This window comes from Hemitrygon akajei, chromosome 24 (genome assembly GCF_048418815.1).
Source record: "Hemitrygon akajei chromosome 24, sHemAka1.3, whole genome shotgun sequence".
Classification (NCBI taxonomy): Eukaryota; Metazoa; Chordata; class Chondrichthyes; order Myliobatiformes; family Dasyatidae; genus Hemitrygon; species Hemitrygon akajei.
Genome location: NC_133147.1, coordinates 22,146,736 through 22,173,313, shown reverse-complemented (window position 1 = coordinate 22,173,313; position 26,578 = coordinate 22,146,736). Strand labels below are relative to the sequence as shown.

At 45.5% G+C, this 26,578-nt stretch overlaps 1 protein-coding gene across 3 annotated transcripts in view; it reads left to right on the top strand.

Annotated features, from left to right (window-relative positions):
• The first annotated feature begins 103 nt into the window (after positions 1-103).
• The window catches only part of LOC140715957 (uncharacterized), a 56,620-nt gene continuing 30,145 nt past the window's right edge, over positions 104-26,578 (top strand). For all 3 annotated transcript variants that reach the window (XM_073028559.1, XM_073028557.1, XM_073028556.1), the window contains exons 1-11: positions 104-416; positions 2,826-3,141; positions 5,801-6,115; positions 7,866-8,180; positions 9,524-9,841; positions 11,612-11,929; positions 13,593-13,907; positions 15,138-15,455; positions 17,226-17,543; positions 19,207-19,521; positions 20,752-21,069. In XM_073028559.1, coding sequence (XP_072884660.1) covers positions 3,027-3,141; positions 5,801-6,115; positions 7,866-8,180; positions 9,524-9,841; positions 11,612-11,929; positions 13,593-13,907; positions 15,138-15,455; positions 17,226-17,543; positions 19,207-19,521; positions 20,752-21,069 — 2,965 coding nt within the window. In that variant the 5' untranslated portion in view covers positions 104-416; positions 2,826-3,026. The remainder of the gene's footprint in view (positions 417-2,825; positions 3,142-5,800; positions 6,116-7,865; positions 8,181-9,523; positions 9,842-11,611; positions 11,930-13,592; positions 13,908-15,137; positions 15,456-17,225; positions 17,544-19,206; positions 19,522-20,751; positions 21,070-26,578) is intronic.

Here is a 26,578-nt window from a genome sequence, read left to right as displayed (position 1 = left end):
TTCAGGAACATGGTATAGTACTCCGCTATAAGCGACGCTCTGAAAAATACAAGTACCTCTGCGTCTCAGACTAATTTATCATTTGAATATCATTCCAGATCTCGAGATAAGGCTGGTAGGTGGCAGCAATCGTTGTTCAGGGAGAGTGGAGGTGCGGTACAATTCACAATGGGGAACCGTATGCGACGATGGGTGGGGAAACGATGACGCCAACGTTGTCTGCAGACAGTTGGGTTGCCCCTCTGTCGCAACAGCAATATCGAGTGCACGCTTCGGGCAAGGCAGCGGGAAGATCTGGATGGATAATGTTGCATGCAGTGGAAATGAATCCGCCCTTTGGGAATGTTCCTTCAAAGGATGGGGGGTAGGTCATAACTGCGGTCACGGTGAGGACGCGGGAGTGAATTGTACAGAAGGTATGCATAGAACTAAAAATATCTTGGTTCCTTCTTTCTCATTGTTACCTACCCGAAAACCGGTTAAAAAGAACCAGCAAAAATGCACATACCTGGAGATTGAGTATTCCATTATAAACATTATTTTGTTAGTAACTACGCGAATAAAGCAACATAAATCAAGAGAAAGTAAAACAGGTTAGCAAATAATATGCCTATATCTAGACGAATAAATAAATTTCCCACGCTTCCCCAGCTCAAGGGATTAGGTGATACTCTATTAAGGTGGTCTGGCAACTAATCAGTTCAGGTCTGGAATTTGGTTTGAGCAGAGTTAGGGAGGGTGAGAGAGAGATAGAGTGTTTAGACTATTGGTATATCGTCCAAGATGCCGATGCCTATGCCAATCCTCCAAGTCGTCCTCCTGCTCCCGAAACTTATTTAAAAAGTCACCAACTTGTGTCCACAGAAATGGGAATGCCGTCTTCTGTGGTGGAGTTATTAACCCCAGACCAGGTTTAAATACACTGAGCGCTCACCACCGGTCACCACTTTGTCCACACTGTGAGCAAAAACCCCACCCTTGTCGTGGGTACTACAAAGCTCGCCATTGTCCTCTCTGCCTCTGGAGTCGTGTGTCGTCTGTGTGGTCTTGTCTTTTTGATTACAATGTCAACTGACTTGTATATTTCTCCAAGTGCAGAACCCGAGGTGTCCATCGTCTAACTCCGCCTTTCAGTTTCTAAGATAACTCATAGAATTTATGTGGCTCTCTCTCCCTGAAATAGCACACAAGTTGTTCAATCCCTCTCTCTCTTGTAACAGTACCAGTCCTTCAGATCTCGTCACATTAACTATTGGGATATAACGAATAATTTTATATTTTTATAATTAGGCCAGCAACTTGCAGTTGCTGTGAGTAAAATGATGTGTATTTATGTACTGATACACGCATGATAGTATACCGGGGCAAATTTCATCGACCTGTTAGGGCACGTTAACCCTTATAACACAAAATTTGTTCGCAGACGTTAGACGCGTGTGCAGTAAATATTGTAGGTGATTATACTGCACCACATGAGATTTGAGTTACGATACTACTGACTGGTATATGGACTGTTGTTAGCGTGTCAACCTTGAAACATACCTGTGAAGGGAGAGAAGAACTGTAGTATTCACTTACATCTGTCTCTGCAGGTATGATAATGTGTGAGCACACTTTATTCTTATACTTTATAGGACTTTGAGAACAGTATTCAGACACTTCTTGATTCTACGTCCCTAATGCACTGATATACACTCTGTTGGCTGCAGTTTGTTTCGATCATCTGCTGCCGTCCTAAAAGTCTGACTGCACGCTATTTTACTCGATCGTCCTCTGCCCTATCCTGAGCCCATTCTATTCGGTTTCTACTCCCCTGGAACATTCGGCTAAATTCTCTCCAACAGCTCGTCGTAACGAATGCGCCTGAATATTGGTCATGTTCGGCTACAGCCGGAACCCTTTGCTCTGGTATAGGTCAAAAGGGCCCCAGAGGAGAGCCCAATGATCCAAGAAACTGATGCACTGCCACTCTTCTCCAAATTCTCAGCCACACAATTATCTGACAAATCATTCCATTTCTACCCAGACTGACGCATGCCACTGGCAGTAACGCTTTAATTTCCTGCCTGTCAGCCTGCTCTCTAGCTCTTTAAATTAATTCTACGGACAATTTTTGCAGCAACACAGCTGCCTGCTCCCGCACGCCCTCCTTAATTGCTATGGACGCGATCGGAATTGTCCATTACCCCTGGCACCTAGAAGGAAAAAGATCACCCTTGTGTCCCTATCACATCAACAGAATTTCATTTTCGATCCGTCAGCTTATTGAGTGACCCTTCTCATTCGCACCCGACTCTCACTCTCACTCAACATACAGTTCCTTCCCGTGACTGTCAGGCAGTTTTCAGGATCCTGCACTTTAGTTGAGGCTACTTCCGAGAACCTCAAAAGGACGATCTTCTCGCTGTACACTGCATGCGAAGGTCCTGCATCTGCTGTTCTCTACCCTAATACAGTCTTCTGGTAGCTGCAGCTAAATGCACCTCACTCTCATATAATTGCCCGTGCGGCTCCATTACTGTAACAACAACGTCAACAACACGCAAAAACTCCTTTAAACTACACTAAATAACACAGTCAAGTTACCCTGAGTCAGGTCCTCTTTCGTGTCGAAGACTCCTTTCAGGCAAAGCATAACAGTGCCACTTTCACTACAGGCCTATGCCAACTATTACCTCTCTGGCAAAGGTAACTCCGATTGAGCAAATATTCACCTGATGTGCTATGGTCAGGAACATGGAATTGAACTCAGCTGAAAGCGACACTCAAAAAAATACAGGTAGCACTGCGTCACAGACTAATTTATTATTTGAATATCATTTCAGATCTCGAGATAAGGCTGGTAGGAGGCAACCATCGTTGTTCAGGGAGAGTGGGAGGTGCGGCACAATTCACAATGGGGAACCGTATGCGACGATGGATGGGGAAACGATGACGCCAACGTTGTCTGCAGACAGTTGGGTTGCCCCTCTGTCGCAGCAGCTTTATCGAGTGCACACTTCGGGCAAGGCAGCGGGAAGATCTGGATGGATGATGTTGCGTGCAATGGAAATGAATCCGCCCTTTGGGAATGTTCCTTCTCAGGGTGGGGTAGACATAACTGCAATCACAGAGAGGATGCGGGAGTGAATTGTACAGACGGTAGGCAAAGAACTAAAAATATCTTGGTTCCTCTTTCTTACTATTACGTACCGCATAACGGGTTTAAAATGACCAGCAGAAATGGACACACCTGGAGACTTCGCCTTCCGTTAGAAACTCTATTTTATTAATAGATAAGTGAATTAAGTAACATACATCAAGAGACGGTAAACAGGTTAGCAATGTATACACTACACACACACACACACACACACACACACACACTCACACACACACACACACCACACACACACACACACACACACACACACACACACACACACACAACACACACACTACACACACACACACACACACACACACACAGACAAATATATATATATATATAGGTGAACGAATGAAGTTCCCAAGCTTCCACAGCTCAGGGGATTAAGTAATACTGTATTACGGTGTTATGATAACTAATCAGTTCATTTCTGGAATTTGGTATGGGTAGTGTAGGTGGAGAGAGAGAGAGTTTAAAAGTTAATTTCTCTTCCAATGCCGATGCCGATGCTTCTGCCAGTCCTCCACGTCCATATGCTGTTCCCGAAACTTATTTAAATTTCACCAACTTGTAACCACAGCAAAGGGTATGCCGTCTTCTGTGGTGGAGTTAGCATCCCCAGACCGGGGTTAAACACACCGATCGCTCCGCAAAGGTCATAACTTTGTCCACACTGCGAGCATAAACACCACACTTGTCGTGGGTACACAAAGCTCATCAGTGTCCTCTTTGCCTCTAGAGTCGTGTGTCTCCTGTGTGTCTTGTGTGACACAGACTTTGTAATTCTGTTTGATTTCTGTTGCTCCCTCTCCCTGAAATAGCACACAAGCTGTTTCGCTCTCTCCTCTCTCTCTCTCTCTCTCTCTCTCTCTCTCTCTCTCTCTCTCCTCTCTCACTCTCTCCTCTCTCTCTTCTCTCTCTCTCTCTCGCTCTCCTCTCTCTCTCTCTCTCTCTCTCTCTCTCTCTCTCTCTCTCTCTCTCTCTCTCTCTCGCTCCCTCTCTCTCGTTAAAGGACCAGATCCTTCAGATCTTGTCACACGCACTATTGGGAATAACGAATATCTTATCTTTTAATAATTCAGCCAGCAACTTGCAGTTGCGGTGAATAAAATGATATTTATATTTTGTACGGATCCAAACATGATAGTACACAGGGGCAAATTACATCGACCTGTTAGAGCACGATAACCTTTCATAAGACTACATTGGCTCACTAACGTAAGACGCGTGTGCGGTAAATATTGTAGGTGATTCTACTGAACCGCATGTGCTTTGAGTTACGATTCTATTGACTGGTATACTGACTGCTGTTCGCATTCGAACTTCTAACAATCCTGTGGAAGAAGAGGAGAACTGTAGTATTCACTGACATCTGTCTCTGTAGGTGTGTTAATGTGTGAGCACACTCTATTCTTATACTTCATTGGACTTTGAAAACAGAATTCAGACACCTTTTGATTCTGCTTCCCTAATGCACTGATATACACACTGTTGGCTGCAGTTTGTTTCGATCATCTGCTGCCGTCCTAATAGTCTGCCTGCACGCTATATATACTCGGTCGTCTTCTGCCCTATCCTGAGCTCATTCTATTCGGTTTGTACTCCCCTGCAACATTCGGTTAAACTCTCCCCAACAATGGTAGTGACCAGTGCGACTGAATATTGGTCCTGTACAGCTTCAGCTGCAACCCTTCGTTCTTGTATAGGTCAAAAGGCCCCCAGAAGAGATTCCAATGATAAAAGAAGCTGAAGCACTTCCCGTCTTCTCCAAATTTTCCCCCATGCAATTATCTGACAAATCATCTATTTCTACCCACACTGACGCATGCCACTGGCAGTAACGCTCAATTCCCTGCATGTCAGCCAACTCTCTAGCTCTTGAAATCCATTCTGCTGAACCCTTTGCACCAACACATATGCCTGATCCCGCACACTCTACGAAATGCTGTGGACGTGATCGGTATTGTCCATTATCCTTGCACCAGGGAGGGAAATGAACACCCGCGGGTCCCTTTAACATCAACAGAATTTTATTTTCGATCCGTCTGCCTATTGCGTGCCCCTTCTCATCCGCCCCCGACTCTCACACTGTCCTTTCTGCAATACAGCCACATACTCAGTGCGACACACGTTGTCTCCGTGTCATTCCCCTAAGAAGTTCTCTCGAAAACAGTGGCCATAACGATACAGTTATTGTTCAGGAGGAACAGCCCAAGAGCTGCTCTGAACTGAATGCCTATTCACCATCGAGTTCCTTCCAGTGACAGACAGGCAGTTTTCAGGTTTCTGCACTTCAGTTGAAGCTACTTCCGAGAACGTCCGAAGGACGATCTCCTCACTGTCCCCTGCATGCCGAAGGTCCTGCAGCTGCTGCTCTCGATCTAATACAGTCTTCTGGTAGCTGCAGCTGGATGCACCTCACGCTCACATAATTGCCTGTGTGGCTCCATGACTGTAACATCGACTTCAATAACACACAAAGAGCCTTTAAACTACAATAAATAGTCCTTTCAAGTTACCCTGAGCCGGGTCCTCTTTCGTGTCGAAGAGTCCTTTCAGGAACATGGTATAGAACTCCGCTGTAAGCGACACTCTAAAAAATACAGCTACCTCTGCGTCTCAGACTAATTTATCATTTGAATATCATTCCAGATCTCGAGATAAGGCTGGTAGGCGGCAGTGATCGTTGTTCGGGGAGAGTAGAGGTGCGGCACAATTCACTATGGGGAACCGTATGCGACGATGGGTGGGGAAACGATGACGCCAACGTTGTCTGCAGACAGTTGGGTTGCCCCTCTGTCGCAACAGCAATATCGAGTGCACGCTTCGGGCAAGGCAGCGGGAAGATCTGGATGGATGACGTTGCATGCAAAGGAAATGAATCCGCCCTTTGGCAATGTTCCTTTAGAGAGTGGGGTCGTCATAACTGCGGTCACGGAAAGGATGCAGGAGTGAATTGTACAGACGGTAGGTCTAGAACTGAAAACATCTATGATCTTTTTATCTCCCTGATAGGAAAACCAAAAATTTTATCTTTTAATAATTAGGCCAGCCAACTGCAGTTGCGGTGATTAAAAGATGTTAATTTATGGTCCGATTCACACATGATAGCTACAGAAGCAAATTCCATCGAGCTATTACAGCACATTAACCCTTTATATGACCACATTGACTCTCTTACGTAAGACGAGCGTACAGTAAGTATTGCAGGTGATTCTACTTCACCACATGCGACACCATATGCTATTGAGTGGTATATGGACTGCTGTTAGCGTGACAACCTGTAACACTTCTATGGAGGGCCAGTGGAACTGTCGTATTCACTCACACCTGTGTCTGTAGGAGTGATAATGTGAAGGGACACTCTATTCTTATACGTAACGGGATTTTGAGAACAGTATTGAGGCGCTTTTTGATTCTGCGTCCCGAATGCTCCGATATGCGCTCTGCTGGGAGCAGTTTGTTTCGATCATCCGCCTGCACTCCTCTCAGTCTGACTGCACTCTATCTTTGCTCCTTTATTATCTGCCCTATGCTCAGCACAGTGTCTTCGTTTTCTAGCCCACTGCACATTAGGTTAAACTCTCCCCAATAGTTGGTAAAAAATTGCGCGAATATATTGGTCCCAATCTCCTTCAGCTGCAAGCCTTCACTTTTGTATAGGTCACACGGCCCGCATAAGAGATCCCAATGGTCCAAGAAGCTGAAGCACTGCTCTTCTGCTCCAAATTCTAAGGCACACATTTGTCTGCAAAATCATTCTTTTTCTATCCACACTGACGCGAGTTACTGCCTGAAAAGCTCAATTTCCTGCGTCTCAGCCTTCCGTCTACCTCTTCAAATCCATTATGCGGAAACTCTTTGTATCAATACATCTGCCTTCTGCCGCACGCTCTCCAAAATGCTATGGACGCGAGCGGAATAGTTCATTACCCTAGCAACTGGGGGAGAGAATACCACCAGAGTATCCCTTTGACATCGACAGAACTTTAATTTCGATACGTCTGACCATTGATTGCACTTTCACACCCGCTTCCGACTCACACTCTTTTCTCTCCGCAACACGCACCCATACTCACTGCGACACACGTGGTCTCCGTGGCATTCCCCTGAGAGGTTATCTGGAAAACAGTGTCAGAAATGGTATAGTTATTGTTCAGGAGATTTACCCAAGAGCTCCTCTGAGCTAAATGCCAATTCACCATCCAGTGACAGTCAGGCATTGTCCAGGCTCCTGCACTTTAGTTGAGGCTACTTCCCAGAATATCCGATGGACGATCTCCTCCCTTTCGCTTACATTCCGAAGGTCCTTCCGGTGATGCTCTCGCTGCAAAATACAGTCTTCTGGTAGCAGCTGCTGGATGCACCTCATGCTCATTTAATTCCACGTGTGGCTCCATGACCCTAACATTGACGTGAATAACACGCAGACGACTTTAAAGGACCTATAAACTACTGTAAGTAGCCCTGTCAGGTACCCAGAGCCAGGTCCTCTGTCGTGTCGACGACTCCTATCATACAACGCATAACAATGCCACACTCGCTGCTGGCCTATGCCAACAGTCACCGCTTCAGCAATGGTTATTTCGTTTGAGCAAACATTCACATGCTGTCTTATAGTCAGGAACTTGGAATTGTACTCAGCTGTAAGCGACACTCTGGAAAATACCGGTCCGTCTGTGTCACAGAGTAATTTCTTCTTTGAATGTCATTCCAGTGTCCGATATACGGCTGGTAGGCGGCAGCGATCGTTGTTCAGGGACAGTGGAGGTGCGGTACAATTCACAATGGGCAACGGTATGCGACGATGAATGGAGAACTGACGACGCCAGGGTTGTCTGCAGACAGTTGGGTTGCCCCTCTGGTGCAACAGCGATATCGAGTTCACGCTTCGGGCCAGGCAGCGAGAACATCTGGATGGATGATGTTACATGCAACGGAAATGAATCCGCCCTTTGGGAATGTTCCTTCCGAGGGTTGGGTAGTCATAACTGCAGTCAGGGAGAGGCTGCGGGAGTGAACTGTACCGAAGGTAGGCATAGAACTAAAAGCATCTTTGGTCCTTCTTTCTCTCTATTGGGAATAACGAAGATTTTATCGGTTAATAATTAGGCCAGCCACTTTGCACTTGCTTTGTGTAAAATGATGTGAATTTATGTATTAATCCACACATAATCGCAAACAGGGGCACATTTCAAAGACCTGTTAGAGCAAACTAACCCTTCATATGACCACATTCTCTTGCTGAGGTAAGACCCCTGGGCAGTAAATATAGTATATGATTATAATGCAACGCATGCGATTTACAATACTATTGACTGATATATGGACTGCTGTAGAGGGACAACCTGTAACATTCCTGTGGAGGGAGAGCGCAACTGTGGTATTCACTGATATCTGTCTCTGTAGTAGTGATAATGTGTGAGCACACTCCATTCTTATACGTTATAAGACTTTGAGAAATGCATTGTGTCGTTTTTGTCTTTTGATTCTGCGTCCCTAAACACTGATATATTCTCTGCTGGCAGGACTTTGGTTCGAACATCTGATTGCCTTCCTATCGGTCTGACGGCACGATATCTTTTCGTGATCTTCATCTGCCCGATATTCTGCCCATTCTCTTCGGTTTCTTCTCTACTGCAACCTTCGTTTACATTCTCCCAAAACTGATAAAACCAGTGCGCGACAATATTGGTCCCAATCTGCTTTAGAATGCAACCATTCACTTCTGTATGGGTTAAGCGGCCCGCATAAGATATCCCAATGATCCAAGGAGCCCTTCTGCTCCTAATTCTCAGACATTCATTTATCTGACAAATCATTCTGTTTCTACCCTCTCTGACGCCTGCCACTTGAAGAAATGCTCCTTGCCCTGCATCTCAGCGTTCAGTCGAGCTCCTGAAATTCATTCTGCGGAAACACTTCGTACCAACATATCTGTCTGCTCTGGCACTCTCTCTGAAATGCTATGGACACGATCGGAACCGTCCTTTACCCTGGCAGCTGTGAGTATTAGCAGCTACAGCTGGATGCACCTCATGCTCATATAGTTGCCCCTGTGGCTCCATGACTCTACCACTGAAGTAAATACACGCAAAAACCCTTTAGTCTACAGGATATAGCCCCGTCAAGTTACCCAAAGCTAGTTCCTGTATCGTGCCGACTACTCCTTTCATCCAACGCATCACAATGCCACTCTCATTATGGGACTATGCCAACAGTGACTGCTTCAAAAATGGTGGGACGCTTGAGCAAACATTCACATGCTGTGTTATGCACAGGAGCATGGATTTGAACTCAGCTGTAAGCGTCACTCTGAAAAAATACAGGTACAACTGCGTCACAGACTAATTTCTTCTTTGATTTTCATTCCAGAACCCGAGATAAGGCTGGTAGGAGGCAGCGATCGTTGTTCAGGGAGAGTGGAGGTGTTGCACAATTCAGAATGGGGAACGGTATGTGACGATGATTGGGGAGCAAATGACGCCCAGGTTGTCTGCAGACAGTTGGGCTGCCCCTCTGGCACAGCAGCAGCAATAGTGAGTGCACGCTTCGGGCAAGGCAGCGGGAAGATCTGGATGGATAATGTTGCGTGCAATGGAAATGAACCCGCCCTTTGGGACTGTACCTTCCGAGGGTGGGGTAGTCATAACTGCGGTCACGGAGAGGATGCGGGAGTGAAATGTACATACGGTAGGCATAGAACTAAAAACATATTTGTTCCTTCTTTCTCTTTATTGGTAATAACGAATATTTTATCTTCTAATAATTAGGGCAGGCACTTGCACTTGTTGTGAGTACAATGACGTGAAATTATGTACTCATCCACACATGACAGCATACAGAGGCGAATTTCACTGACCTGTTACAGCACAGTAACCCTTTATATGACAACATTATCTCGCTGACGTCAGACGCGTGTGCAGTAAATATTGTAGGTGGTTCTGCTGCACCGCAAGCGATTTGAGTTAGGATACACTTGACTGTTGTATGGACTGCTGTTACCGTGACAACTTGTTGCATTCCTGAGGATGGAGAGCAGAACTGTGGTATTCACTGATATCTGTCTCTGTATATGTGATAATGTGTGAGCACACTCTATTCTTATATTTTATTGGACTTTGAGAACAGTATTGAGTCGCTTTTTGATTCTGCGTACCTAATTCACTGATATACACGCTGCAGACAGCAGTTTGGTTCGATCATCCGCCTGCCCTCCCATGAGACTGACTGCACGCGTCCTTTGTTCCTTCATAATCTCCATCATGCAGAGCCCACCCTCTTCGGTTTCTGCCCCTCTGCAACATTTGTTTAAACTCACCACAATAACTGGAAGAAACCACTGCACGAGTATATTGGTCCTAATCAGCCTCAGCTGTAACTGTTCGCTTTCGTTTAGGTCAAACGGCCACCAGAAGAATTGCCAATGACCCAAAAAGCTGAAGCAATGCACCCCTGCTCCAAATTCTCCGCCACACAGTTAACTGCCAAATCATTCTGTTTCTACCCACACTGACCCGTGCCACTGGCAGTAATGCTCAATTCCCTGCGTCTCTGAATTCCGTCTAACTCTTCAAATGCGTTCGGCAGAAACTCTTTGCACTAGCTCATCTGCCTAATCCGGCACGCTCAACGAGATGCTATGGAGGCGATAGGAATCGTATATTATTCTGGCACTTGGGAGGGAAATTACCACTCTCCTGTCTCCTTTACATCAATAGAATTTTATTTTCGATCCTTCTGAATATTGATTGCCCCTTCTCACCCGTACACGACTCTCACTCTCTCGTTTCTGCAATACGGCACCATGCTCTTGCGACACACGTGGTCTAAGTGTCATTCTTTTAAGTGGTTTTCTGGAAAACAGTGTGCAAAATGATATAGTTATTATTCAGGGGATTGACCCAATAGCTTCACTGAGCTGAATGCTGATTCACCATCCATTACCTTCCTGTGACAGTCAGGCAGGTTTCAGGTTCTTGCACTGGAGTTCAGGCTGCTTCGCCGAAGTTCCGACAGTCGATCTCCTCACTGTACCCTGCATGCCGCAGATCCTGCAGCTGCTGCTCTCGATTCGTAATACAGTCTTGTAGTAGCTGCAGGTGGATGCACCTTATGCTCATATAGTTGGCCGTGTAGCTCAATGACTCTAACATCGGCGTGGATAACACGCAAAGGAATTTAAAGGACCTTCAAACCACAGTAAATAGCCCTGTCAAGGTACCCAGAGCCAGGTCCTCCATCGTGTCGAAGACTCCTTTCAGCCAACGCATAACAATGCAACTCTCACGATTGGCCTATGGCAAGAAACACCGCTCCAGCAATGGTGGGTCCGATTGGACAAATATTCGCATGCTGTGTTATGGTCAGGAACGTGGAATTGTACTCAGATGTAAGCGACACTCTGAAACATACTGGTAAGTTTACGTCTCAGAGTAACTTCCTCTTTGCATGTCATTCCAGAGCCCGAGGTAAGGCTGGTCGGCGGCAGTGGTCGTTGTTCAGGGAGAGTGGAGGTGCAGTACAATTTGCAATGGGGAACGGTATGCGACGATGGATGGGGAGCTGAGGACGCCAAGGTTGTCTGCAGACAGTTGGGCTGCCCCTCTGGCGCAGCAGCAGCAATATCGAGTGCACGCTTCGGGCAAGGCAGCGGAAATATCTGGATGGATGATGTTGCATGCAAAGGAAATGAATCCGCCCTTTGGCAATGTCCCTTCAGAGGGTGGGGTAGTCATAATTGCGGTCACGGAGAGGATGCGGGAGTGAATTGCACAGAAGGTAGGCATAGAACTAAAAACATCTATGATCCTTCTTTCTCCCTGTTAGGAATAACGAAGATTTTACCTTTTAATAATTAGGTCAGTCACTTGCAGTTGCTGTGAATAAAACGATGTGATTTTATGGACTGATCCACATATGATAGCTACAGAGGCAAATTCCATCGACCTGATACAGCATAATAACCCTCTATTTGTCTACATTGTCTCGCTGATGTAAGACGAGAGTGCAGTAAATATTGTAAGTGATCCTATTGCACGACATGCGACATGAGTTCTGATGCTATTGAGTGGTATATGGACTGCTGTTAGAGTGACAACCTGTAACACTTCTATGGAGGGACAGTGGAACTGTCGTATTCACTGACACCTGTGTATGTAGGAGTGATAATGTGAAAGGACACATTATTCTTATACGTAACGGGACTTTGAGAACAGTATTAACTGCTTTTTGATTCTGCGTCCCGAATGCTCCGATATGCGCTCTGCTGGCAGCAGTTTGTTTCGATCATCCGCCTGCCCTCCTCTCAGTCTGACTGCACTCTATCTTTGCTCCTTCATCATCGGCCCTGTGGTGAGCACAATCTGTTCGGTTCCTGGGCCACTGCAACATTAGTTTAAACTCTCCCCAACAGCTGGTAAAACAATTGCGCGATCATATTGGTCCCAATCTCCTTCAGCTGCAACCCTTCACTTTTGCATAGGTCAAACGCCCCGCATAAGAGATCCCAATGGTCCAAGAAGCTGAAGCACTGCCCTTCTGCTCCAAATTCTCAGCACACATTTGTCTGCAAAATCACTCTGTTTCTACCCACACTGACGCGTGCTACTGCTTGAAAAGTTCAATTTCCTGCGTCTCAGCCTTCCGTCTACCTCTTTAAATCCATTCTGTGGAAAAACTTTGTATCAATACATCTGCCTGCCACCGCACACCCAAAATGCTATGGACGCGAGCGGAATAGACCATTACCCTAGCATCTGGCAGAGAAAAGACCACCCGTGTATCCCTTTCACATCAACAGAACTTTATTTATTAAGAGAATCCCTAAGAGGTTATCTGGAAAACAGTGTCAGAAATGGTACAGTTATTGTTCAGGGGATTTACCCAAGAGCTGCTCTGAGCAAAATGCCAATTCACCATCCAGTTCCATCCAATGACAGTCAAGCAGTGTTCAGGCTCCAGCACTTCAGTTGAGGCTACATCCCCGAACCTCCGATGGACGATCTCCTCCCTGTCGCCTACATTCCAAAGGTCCTTCAGCTGCTGCTCTCGATCCATAACACGGTCTTCTGACAGCTGAAGCTGGATGCACCTCACGCTCATATAATTGCCCTGGTGGCTCCATTCCCCTAACATTAACGTGAATAACACGCAGAGGACTTTAAAGGACGTTTAAACTACTGTAAATACCCATGTCAAGTTACCCAGAGCCAGGTCCTCTGTCGTGTCGACGACTCCTATCATTCAACGCATAACAAGGCCACTCTCACTGCTGGCCTATGCCAACAGTCACCGCTCCAGCAATGGTTATTTCGTTTGAGCAAAACTTCACATGCTATATTATGGTCAGGAACGTGGAATTGTACTCAGTTATAAGCGACACTTTGAAAAATACCGGTCCGTCTGTGTCACAGAGTAATTTCTTCTTTGAATCTCATTCCAGTGCCCGATATACGGCTGGTAGGCGGCAGCGATCGTTGTTCAGGGAGAGTGGAGGTGCGGTACAATTCACAATGGGCAACGGTATGCGACGATGAATGGAGAACTGACGACGCCAGGGTTGTCTGCAGACAGTTGGGTTGCCCCTCTGGTGCAACAGCGATAGCGAGTGCACGCTTCGGGCCAGGCAGCGAGAACATCTGGATGGATGATGTTACATGCAACGGAAATGAATCCGCCCTTTGGGAATGTTCCTTCCGAGGGTGGGGTAGTCATAACTGCAGTCAGGGAGAGGCTGCGGGAGTGAACTGTACCGACGGTAGGCATAGAACTAAAAGCATATTTGGTCCTTCTTTCTCTCTATTGGGAATAACGAAGATTTTATCTGTTAATAATTAGGCCAGCCACTTGCACTTGCTTTGTGTAAAATGATGTGAATTTATGTATTGACCCACACATAATAGCATAAGGGGCACATTTCAGCGACCTGTTAGAGCAAACTAACCCTTCATATGACCACATTCTCTTGCTGAGGTAAGACTCCTGGGCAGTAAATATAGTATATGATTATAATGCAACGCATGCGATTTACAATACTATTGACTGATATATGGACTGCTGTAGAGCGACAACTTGTAACATTCCCGTGGAGGGAGAGCGCAACTGTGGTACTCACTAATATCTGTCTCTGTAATAGTGATAATGTGTGAGCACAATCTATTCTTATACGTTATAAGACATTGAGAAAAGTATGGAGACGTTTATTTTTCATCAGCCCGATATTCAGCCCATTCTCTTCGATTTCTTCCGTATTGCAACATTCGTTTACCATCTCCCTTATAACTGATAAAACCAGCGCGAGAGTATTGGTCCCAATATGCTTCAGATGCAACCATTCACTTCTGTATGAGTTAAGCGGACCGCATAAGATATCCCAATGATCCAAAGAGCCCTTCAGTTCCAACTTCTCAGACACACATTTATCTGCCAAATTATTCTGTTTCTACCCTCTCTGACGCATGCCACTGGAAGTAATGCTCCATGCCCTGCGTCTCAGCGTTCTGACGAGCTCCTGAAATCCATTCTGCGGAAACACTTTGTACCAACATATCTGCCTGCTCTGGCACTATCTTCGAAATGCTATGGGCACGGTTGGACCCGTCCTTTACCTGGCAGCTGGGAGGGAATAGTGGCTTCAGCTGGAGGCACCTCATGCTCATATAGTTGCCCCTGTGGCTCCATGACTCTATCATTGAAGTAAATAACACGCAAAAACCCTTTAGTCTACAGTATATAAACCCGTCAACTTACCCAAAGCTAGTTCCTGTATCGTGCCGACTACTCCTTTCATCCAACGCATCACAATGCCACTCTCATTACGGGACTATGCCAACAGTGACCGCTTCAAAAATGGTGGGACGCTTGAGCAAACATTCACATGCTGTGTTATGCACAGGAGCATGGATTTGAACTCAACTGTAAGTGTCACTCTGAAAAATACAGGTACCACTGCCTCACAGACTAATTTCTTCTTTGAATGTCATTCCAGAACCCGAGATAAGGCTGGTAGGAGGCAGCGATCGTTGTTCAGGGAGAGTGGAGGTGTTGCACAATTCAGAATGGGGAACGGTATGTGACGATGATTGGGGAGCAAATGACGCCCAGGTTGTCTGCAGACAGTTGGGCTGCCCCTCTGGCACAGCAGCAGCAATAGTGAGTGCACGCTTCGGGCAAGGCAGCGGGAAGATCTGGATGGATAATGTTGCGTGCAATGGAAATGAACCCGCCCTTTGGGACTGTACCTTCCGAGGGTGGGGTAGTCATAACTGCGGTCACGGAGAGGATGCGGGAGTGAAATGTACATACGGTAGGCATAGAACTAAAAACATATTTGTTCCTTCTTTCTCTTTATTGGTAATAACGAATATTTTATCTTCTAATAATTAGGGCAGGCACTTGCACTTGTTGTGAGTACAATGACGTGAAATTATGTACTCATCCACACATGACAGCATACAGAGGCGAATTTCACTGACCTGTTACAGCACAGTAACCCTTTATATGACAACATTATCTCGCTGACGTCAGACGCGTGTGCAGTAAATATTGTAGGTGGTTCTGCTGCACCGCAAGCGATTTGAGTTAGGATACACTTGACTGTTGTATGGACTGCTGTTACCGTGACAACTTGTTGCATTCCTGAGGATGGAGAGCAGAACTGTGGTATTCACTGATATCTGTCTCTGTATATGTGATAATGTGTGAGCACACTCTATTCTTATATTTTATTGGACTTTGAGAACAGTATTGAGTCGCTTTTTGATTCTGCGTACCTAATTCACTGATATACACGCTGCAGACAGCAGTTTGGTTCGATCATCCGCCTGCCCTCCCATGAGACTGACTGCACGCGTCCTTTGTTCCTTCATAATCTCCATCATGCAGAGCCCACCCTCTTCGGTTTCTGCCCCTCTGCAACATTTGTTTAAACTCACCACAATAACTGGAAGAAACCACTGCACGAGTATATTGGTCCTAATCAGCCTCAGCTGTAACTGTTCGCTTTCGTTTAGGTCAAACGGCCACCAGAAGAATTGCCAATGACCCAAAAAGCTGAAGCAATGCACCCCTGCTCCAAATTCTCCGCCACACAGTTAACTGCCAAATCATTCTGTTTCTACCCACACTGACCCGTGCCACTGGCAGTAATGCTCAATTCCCTGCGTCTCTGAATTCCGTCTAACTCTTCAAATGCGTTCGGCAGAAACTCTTTGCACTAGCTCATCTGCCTAATCCGGCACGCTCAACGAGATGCTATGGAGGCGATAGGAATCGTATATTATTCTGGCACTTGGGAGGGAAATTACCACTCTCCTGTCTCCTTTACATCAATAGAATTTTATTTTCGATCCTTCTGAATATTGATTGCCCCTTCTCACCCGTACACGACTCTCACTCTCTCGTTTCTGCAATACGGCACCATGCTCTTGCGACACACGTGGTCTAAGTGTCATTCTTTTAAGTGGTTTTCTGGAAAACAGTGTGCAAAATGATATAGTTATTATTCAGGGGATTGACCCAATAGCTTCACTGAGCTGAATGCTGATTCACCATCCATTACCTTCCTGTGACAGTCAGGCAGGTTTCAGGTTCTTGCACTGGAGTTCAGGCTGCTTCGCCGAAGTTCCGACAGTCGATCTCCTCACTGTACCCTGCATGCCGCAGATCCTGCAGCTGCTGCTCTCGATTCGTAATACAGTCTTGTAGTAGCTGCAGGTGGATGCACCTTATGCTCATATAGTTGGCCGTGTAGCTCAATGACTCTAACATCGGCGTGGATAACACGCAAAGGAATTTAAAGGACCTTCAAACCACAGTAAATAGCCCTGTCAAGGTACCCAGAGCCAGGTCCTCCATCGTGTCGAAGACTCCTTTCAGCCAACGCATAACAATGCAACTCTCACGATTGGCCTATGGCAAGAAACACCGCTCCAGCAATGGTGGGTCCGATTGGACAAATATTCGCATGCTGTGTTATGGTCAGGAACGTGGAATTGTACTCAGATGTAAGCGACACTCTGAAACATACTGGTAAGTTTACGTCTCAGAGTAACTTCCTCTTTGCATGTCATTCCAGAGCCCGAGGTAAGGCTGGTCGGCGGCAGTGGTCGTTGTTCAGGGAGAGTGGAGGTGCAGTACAATTTGCAATGGGGAACGGTATGCGACGATGGATGGGGAGCTGAGGACGCCAAGGTTGTCTGCAGACAGTTGGGCTGCCCCTCTGGCGCAGCAGCAGCAATATCGAGTGCACGCTTCGGGCAAGGCAGCGGAAATATCTGGATGGATGATGTTGCATGCAAAGGAAATGAATCCGCCCTTTGGCAATGTCCCTTCAGAGGGTGGGGTAGTCATAATTGCGGTCACGGAGAGGATGCGGGAGTGAATTGCACAGAAGGTAGGCATAGAACTAAAAACATCTATGATCCTTCTTTCTCCCTGTTAGGAATAACGAAGATTTTACCTTTTAATAATTAGGTCAGTCACTTGCAGTTGCTGTGAATAAAACGATGTGATTTTATGGACTGATCCACATATGATAGCTACAGAGGCAAATTCCATCGACCTGATACAGCATAATAACCCTCTATTTGTCTACATTGTCTCGCTGATGTAAGACGAGAGTGCAGTAAATATTGTAAGTGATCCTATTGCACGACATGCGACATGAGTTCTGATGCTATTGAGTGGTATATGGACTGCTGTTAGAGTGACAACCTGTAACACTTCTATGGAGGGACAGTGGAACTGTCGTATTCACTGACACCTGTGTATGTAGGAGTGATAATGTGAAAGGACACATTATTCTTATACGTAACGGGACTTTGAGAACAGTATTAACTGCTTTTTGATTCTGCGTCCCGAATGCTCCGATATGCGCTCTGCTGGCAGCAGTTTGTTTCGATCATCCGCCTGCCCTCCTCTCAGTCTGACTGCACTCTATCTTTGCTCCTTCATCATCGGCCCTGTGGTGAGCACAATCTGTTCGGTTCCTGGGCCACTGCAACATTAGTTTAAACTCTCCCCAACAGCTGGTAAAACAATTGCGCGATCATATTGGTCCCAATCTCCTTCAGCTGCAACCCTTCACTTTTGCATAGGTCAAACGCCCCGCATAAGAGATCCCAATGGTCCAAGAAGCTGAAGCACTGCCCTTCTGCTCCAAATTCTCAGCACACATTTGTCTGCAAAATCACTCTGTTTCTACCCACACTGACGCGTGCTACTGCTTGAAAAGTTCAATTTCCTGCGTCTCAGCCTTCCGTCTACCTCTTTAAATCCATTCTGTGGAAAAACTTTGTATCAATACATCTGCCTGCCACCGCACACCCAAAATGCTATGGACGCGAGCGGAATAGACCATTACCCTAGCATCTGGCAGAGAAAAGACCACCCGTGTATCCCTTTCACATCAACAGAACTTTATTTATTAAGAGAATCCCTAAGAGGTTATCTGGAAAACAGTGTCAGAAATGGTACAGTTATTGTTCAGGGGATTTACCCAAGAGCTGCTCTGAGCAAAATGCCAATTCACCATCCAGTTCCATCCAATGACAGTCAAGCAGTGTTCAGGCTCCAGCACTTCAGTTGAGGCTACATCCCCGAACCTCCGATGGACGATCTCCTCCCTGTCGCCTACATTCCAAAGGTCCTTCAGCTGCTGCTCTCGATCCATAACACGGTCTTCTGACAGCTGAAGCTGGATGCACCTCACGCTCATATAATTGCCCTGGTGGCTCCATTCCCCTAACATTAACGTGAATAACACGCAGAGGACTTTAAAGGACGTTTAAACTACTGTAAATACCCATGTCAAGTTACCCAGAGCCAGGTCCTCTGTCGTGTCGACGACTCCTATCATTCAACGCATAACAAGGCCACTCTCACTGCTGGCCTATGCCAACAGTCACCGCTCCAGCAATGGTTATTTCGTTTGAGCAAAACTTCACATGCTATATTATGGTCAGGAACGTGGAATTGTACTCAGTTATAAGCGACACTTTGAAAAATACCGGTCCGTCTGTGTCACAGAGTAATTTCTTCTTTGAATCTCATTCCAGTGCCCGATATACGGCTGGTAGGCGGCAGCGATCGTTGTTCAGGGAGAGTGGAGGTGCGGTACAATTCACAATGGGCAACGGTATGCGACGATGAATGGAGAACTGACGACGCCAGGGTTGTCTGCAGACAGTTGGGTTGCCCCTCTGGTGCAACAGCGATAGCGAGTGCACGCTTCGGGCCAGGCAGCGAGAACATCTGGATGGATGATGTTACATGCAACGGAAATGAATCCGCCCTTTGGGAATGTTCCTTCCGAGGGTGGGGTAGTCATAACTGCAGTCAGGGAGAGGCTGCGGGAGTGAACTGTACCGACGGTAGGCATAGAACTAAAAGCATATTTGGTCCTTCTTTCTCTCTATTGGGAATAACGAAGATTTTATCTGTTAATAATTAGGCCAGCCACTTGCACTTGCTTTGTGTAAAATGATGTGAATTTATGTATTGACCCACACATAATAGCATAAGGGGCACATTTCAGCGACCTGTTAGAGCAAACTAACCCTTCATATGACCACATTCTCTTGCTGAGGTAAGACTCCTGGGCAGTAAATATAGTATATGATTATAATGCAACGCATGCGATTTACAATACTATTGACTGATATATGGACTGCTGTAGAGCGACAACTTGTAACATTCCCGTGGAGGGAGAGCGCAACTGTGGTACTCACTAATATCTGTCTCTGTAATAGTGATAATGTGTGAGCACAATCTATTCTTATACGTTATAAGACATTGAGAAAAGTATGGAGACGTTTATTTTTCATCAGCCCGATATTCAGCCCATTCTCTTCGATTTCTTCCGTATTGCAACATTCGTTTACCATCTCCCTTATAACTGATAAAACCAGCGCGAGAGTATTGGTCCCAATATGCTTCAGATGCAACCATTCACTTCTGTATGAGTTAAGCGGACCGCATAAGATATCCCAATGATCCAAAGAGCCCTTCAGTTCCAACTTCTCAGACACACATTTATCTGCCAAATTATTCTGTTTCTACCCTCTCTGACGCATGCCACTGGAAGTAATGCTCCATGCCCTGCGTCTCAGCGTTCTGACGAGCTCCTGAAATCCATTCTGCGGAAACACTTTGTACCAACATATCTGCCTGCTCTGGCACTATCTTCGAAATGCTATGGGCACGGTTGGACCCGTCCTTTACCTGGCAGCTGGGAGGGAATAGTGGCTTCAGCTGGAGGCACCTCATGCTCATATAGTTGCCCCTGTGGCTCCATGACTCTATCATTGAAGTAAATAACACGCAAAAACCCTTTAGTCTACAGTATATAAACCCGTCAACTTACCCAAAGCTAGTTCCTGTATCGTGCCGACGACTCCTTTCATCCAACGCATCACAATGCCACTCTCATTACGGGACTATGCCAACAGTGACCGCTTCAAAAATGGTGGGACGCTTGAGCAAACATTCACATGCTGTGTTATGCACAGGAGCATGGATTTGAACTCAACTGTAAGTGTCACTCTGAAAAATACAGGTACCACTGCCTCACAGACTAATTTCTTCTTTGAATGTCATTCCAGAACCCGAGATAAGGCTGGTAGGAGGCAGCGATCGTTGTTCAGGGAGAGTGGAGGTGTTGCACAATTCAGAATGGGGAACAGTATGCGACGATGATTGGGGAGCAAATGACGCCCAGGTTGTCTGCAGACAGTTGGGCTGCCCGTCTGGCACAGCAGCAGCAATAGCGAGTGCACGCTTCGGGCAAGGCAGCGGGAAGATCTGGATGGATAACGTTGCATGCAATGGAAATGAACACGCCCTTTGGGACTGTTCCTTCCGAGGGTGGGGTAGTCATAACTGCGGTCACGGAGAGGATGCGGGAGTGAACTGTACATACGGTAGGCATTGAACTAAAAACATATTTGTTCCTTCTTTCTCTTTATTGGTAATAACGAATATTTAGCTTTTAATAATTAGGCCAGCCACTTGCAGTTGCTGTGAGTAAAATGACGTGAATTTATGGACTTATCCACAATATTAATTAATATTCGTTATAGGCGCCAGCACTTCTTCCTCGTTAATCGTCATAGTTTTTATAACCTCCCTACTTGTTTCCCTTACCTTACACAATTCAATATCCTTCTCCTTAGTGAATACCGAAGAAAAGAAATTATCCAAAATCTCCCGCATCTCTTTTGGCTGTACACATAGCTGTTCACTCTGATTCTCTAAGGGACCACTTTTGTCCCGCACTATCCTTTTCCTATTAATATAGTTGTAGAAACCCTGCGGATTTACTTTCACCTTACTTTCCAGAGCAACCTCGTATCTTCTTTTAGTTTTTCTAATTTCTTTCTTATGATTATTTTTACACTCTGTATATTCCTCGAGCACCTCAATTACTCCATGCTGCCTATATTTATTGTAGATCTCTCTCTTTTTCCGAACCACGTTTCCAATATCCCTTGAAAACCATGGCTCTCTCAAACTTTTAAACTTTCCTTCCAACCTAACAGGAACAAAAATGTTCTGGACCCTCAAAATTTCACCTTAGAGAACTCCATTTCTCTATTACATCCTTCCCATAAAACAAATTGTCCCAATCCACTCCTTCTAAATCCTTTCGCATCTCCGCAAAGTTAGCCTTTCTCCAATCAAAAAATCTCAACCCTGGGTCCAGTCCTAACCTTTTCCATAATTATATTGAAACTAATGTAATTGTGATCACTAGAACCGAGGTGCTCCCCGAAACATACCTCCGTCACCTGACTTAGGTGATCCAACACTGTCCCTTCTCTAGTTGGTACCTCTATGTACTGCTGCAAAAAAAAAAACAAAACCTGCGCACATATTAATAGTTAAATGCTTAATCCTGACATAACCTCTATAGCAGGTTCCAAGCACCTTCAGACTATACACTCTCATACTAGCCTCTTCAGCCCTGGGAAAAAAGCCTCTGACTATCCACATGACCAAGGCCCCTCATTATCTTGTACATCTCTATCAAGGCACTACTCATCCTCCATCGCTCCAAGGAAAAACGAACAAGTTTACTCAAGCTATTCTCACAAGGCATGCTCCCCAATCCAGTCTACATCCTTGTAAATATCCACTGCACCCTTTATGGTTTCCACGTCCTCCCTGTAGTGAGGCGACTAGAATTGAGCACAATACCCTAAGTGTCGTCTGACTAGGGTCCTATATAGGTGCAACTTTACCTCTCGGTTCTTAAACTCAGATCATGATTGATGACGGCCAATGCACCGAATACCTTCTTAACCACACAGTCAAATTGTGTAGCAGCTTTGATAGTCCGATGGACTCGAACACCAAGATCCCTCTGAAACTCCACACTGCTAAGAGTCGTACCATTAATACTATATTCTGACATCATATTTGTCCTACCAATGAAAACCACGTCTCAATTCTTCAGTTTGAAATCCATCTGCCACTCCTCTGCCCAGATTTGCATTCTATCATGTCCCGCTGTAAACGCTGACAGTCCTCCAAACTGTCCACAACACCCCCAACCTTTGTGCAATCAGAAAATTTACTAACCCAACCTCCACTGCCTCATCCAGGACATTACAAGGAGTTGGGGTCCCAGAATAGATACTGAGGAACACCACTGGTCACTGGCCTCCATACAGAATATGACCCTTCTACAACCACTCTTTACTTTCTGTGGGCAAGGCAGTTCTGGATCCACAAAGCAATGTCCCCTTGGATCCCATGCTTCCTTACTATCTCAATAAGCCTTGCATGTTGTGCCTTATCATAACCCTTGCTAAAATCCATATACACTACATCTCTACCATCATCAATGTGTTTCGTCACATCGTCAAAAATATCAATCAGGTTTGTAAGGCACGACCTTCTTTTCACAAAGCCATGCTGACTGTTCCTAATCCTATTATGCCTCTCTAAATGTGCGTAAATCCTGTCTTACACGATCTTCTCCATCAATTTGACAACACTGAAGTAAGACTCAGTGGTCTGAAATTTCCTGGGCTATCCCCACTCCCTTTCTTGAATAAGGGAACAACATCCGCGACCCCCCAATCCACTGGAACCTCTCCCGTCCTTATTGATGATGCAAAGATCATCGTCCGAGACTCAGCAATCTGCTGCCTCGCTTCCCACAGCAGCCGGCGGTATATCCCGTCCGGTTCCAGGGACTTATCCAACTTGATGCTTTCCAAAAGCTCCAGGACATCCTCCTCCTTAATATCTACATGCCCAAGTTGTTCAGTCCGCTGCAAGTCATCTGTAAAATCGCCAAAGTCCTCTTCCGTGGTGCATATTTATAAAGTAGCTCTGCCATCTCCTCGGATTCCATAAACACTTTTCCGCTGTTAAACTTGATTGGGTTTATTCTCTCAGGTCTTATCCTCTTCCTCTTCATATACCTGTTGAATGCCTTGGGGTTTTCCTTAATCATGTCCGCCAAGGCCTTCTCATGGCCCCTTCTGGCTCAATTAATTTCATTCTTAAGTTGCTTCCTGCTAGTCTTATCATCTTCTGGATCTCTACCATTACCTAGTTTTTTTGAATCTTTCGTAAGCTCTTCTTTTCTTCTTAACTAGATTTACAACAGCCTTCGTACACCACGGTTCCTGTACGCTGCCATCCTTTCCCTGTCTCATTGGAAAGTACGTATGCAGAACCCCACACAAATATCCCCTGAACATTTGCCACATTTCTTCCATACGTTTTCCTGAGAATATCTGTTTCCAATTTATGATTCCAAGTTCCTACCTGATATCCTCATATTTGCCTTTAGTCCAATTAAACTGTTCCCTAACTTGTCTGTTCCCTTCCCTCTCCAATACTATGGTAAAGGAGATAGAACAGTGAATACTATCTCGAAAATTATCTTCCAGTGATAGACCTGACACCTGGCCAGGTTCATTTCCAATACCATATAAAGTACAGCCAGTCCCCTTGTAGGCTTATTTACATATTGTGTCAAGAAACCTTCCTGAACACATATAACAAACTCCACCCTATCTAATCCCTTCACTCTGGGGATATGCCAATCAATACCTGGGAAATTAAAATCTCCCACCACAACAACTATGTTATTATTAAACATCTCCAGAATCTGTCTCCCTATCTGCTTCGCGACGTCCCTGTTACTAAAAAAACACCTAGCAGAGCTATTAACTCCATCCTATTCCTAACTCCGATCCGCAGAGACTCTATAGACAATCTCTCCATGACTTCCTCCTTTTCTCCAGCCGTGACACTATCTTCGATCTATAGTGCCACGCCCCCACCTCTTTGAGCTCCCTCCCTGCTCTTTCTGAAGCATCTAAAGCCTGGCAATCGTAGTAGCGTTGCTGCCCTTGCGCTATCCAAGTCTCTGTATTAGCTCCATGTGTTGATCCACGCTCTAAGCGCATTGGCTTTATTAATAATACTCATCGCATTAAAGTGAACACATCTCAAACCATCGGTATGATCGTGTCCCTTCTCTATTACCTGTCTATCCTCCCTTTCGCACTGTCTCTAAGTTTTCTCGATTTGTGAGTCAACCTCCCTTTTCTTCGTCACGTCAATTCCGTTCCCATTCCACAGCAAATTTAGATTAAGTTCCCCCCAATAGCCTTAGTGGACCGCCTCGTCAGGAAATTGGTCCCCTTGGGATTCAAGTGCAACCCGTCTTTTTTGTACAGGTCATACCTGCCCCAGAAGAGGTCCCAATGATCCACGAATCTGAATCACTGCCCCCTGCACCAAGTCCTCAGCCATGCATTTATCCTCCACCTCATTCTATTCCTAAACTGACTGTCACATGGCACAGACAGCAATCCCGAGATTCCTACCTTTAAGGTCCTGCCTCTCAACTTCTTTCCTAATTCCCTGTCGTCGGTTTTCAGGACCTCCTCCTTTTTCCCACCTATGTCGTTGGTACTAATATGTAGCATGACTTCTAGCTGTTCTCCTTCATATAGCAAGGTATCGTGGAGGCGAACAGGATCATCCCGTAACCTGGAACCTGCAATGCAAACTACCATCCTCGTTTCCTTCCTGCATCCACAGAATCGCTTGTCTGACACCCTAACTATAGAGTCCCCTATCACTTCTGCCATCCTCTTCCTTTCCCTACCCTTCTGGGCTACAGGGCAGACTCTATACCAGAAGCGCGATCACTGTTACTTCTCCTCGGTAGGACGTCTCCCCGAATAGTACTCAAACAGGAGTACTTATTGTTAAGGGGAAAGCCACAGGGGTACACTCCAGCATCTGCTTCTTGCCCTTCCCTCTTCCTAACTGTTATCCACTTATTAAATTATAAATAAGCATTCTGTCAGTATATTCGTGTCCTTTTTGACCCAGGTATCATGTTGCTGGATACGTTCTTCAGCAAGCCTAGTAGTTGGAATAACAGTAACGGCCAGTTGGAGATTACTGGCCAGAACCAGTGTCACTATCAGGTTTAATTTCGCCGTTGTGTTTATGTAGCCTGGTGTACACTCGCTGAAACCAAGCATCTCTTTTCTTGTCAGTAAGGATGTATGGAAAGGAAGATTACCCTTCGATAAATTTAGCCATTAACATGCGAAGTACTTTTCAGGCATAAGACTCTTCACATGGCAAGCAGGCAAAGTAAAATTACACTCTATAAATGAATTGCACAGATGAACAAATTAAAGTGCATAAATTAAATAGTGTATATTACAGTACAAATTATCAAGTGATACTTGGAATGAGATCCGGCAGGGAGTTCAGAAGCTTAATGGCTTGACGGAATAAGTTGTTTGCCAACTTAACCGTTCTAATCTTTATGCTTTGGAGTCTCCTGCCTGATGGAGAATTTTTCAAGTGACTGCTGGATGGATGCGTGAGATTTTTGATAATAATTTGGGACCTGCATACGCGCCCCTCCTGATAAATGTCTCCGACGGATGGTACAGAGACACCTATGATTCCGTTAGCCGTTCTCACAGTCTTTTGTCGGTACGTCGGTCTGATACTTTGATACTCCAATACCAGAAGGAGATGCCATATTGATTAAGGAGACTTCTCTAAACATATTTAGCAAACTCTATCCCACCCAGTCTTTGTACAGTGTGGAAGTCCAAGGCAATGTATGGAAAGTTTATATAATCTACTATAACAACCTTGTGTTTCTTGTACGAATCTCTCTACACAACTGTCTCTCTAAATTCTGCGTACTGTTGGGTGGTCTATAATGTAGCCCCATTAACGTGTACATTCCGTTGGGTATTCCTCTTTTCCACCACCAACGCTTCATTAGGCGAGTTATCCAATCTGTCCTGAGTGTGCAGAGCTGTGATATTTTCCTCGACTCGTAAAACAAGAGAACCGCAGAATACTGAGTTGTGAGTCCAGTCCTTTCCGTAACCAAGCCTCACGAATAGCTACAATATTATTATTCCA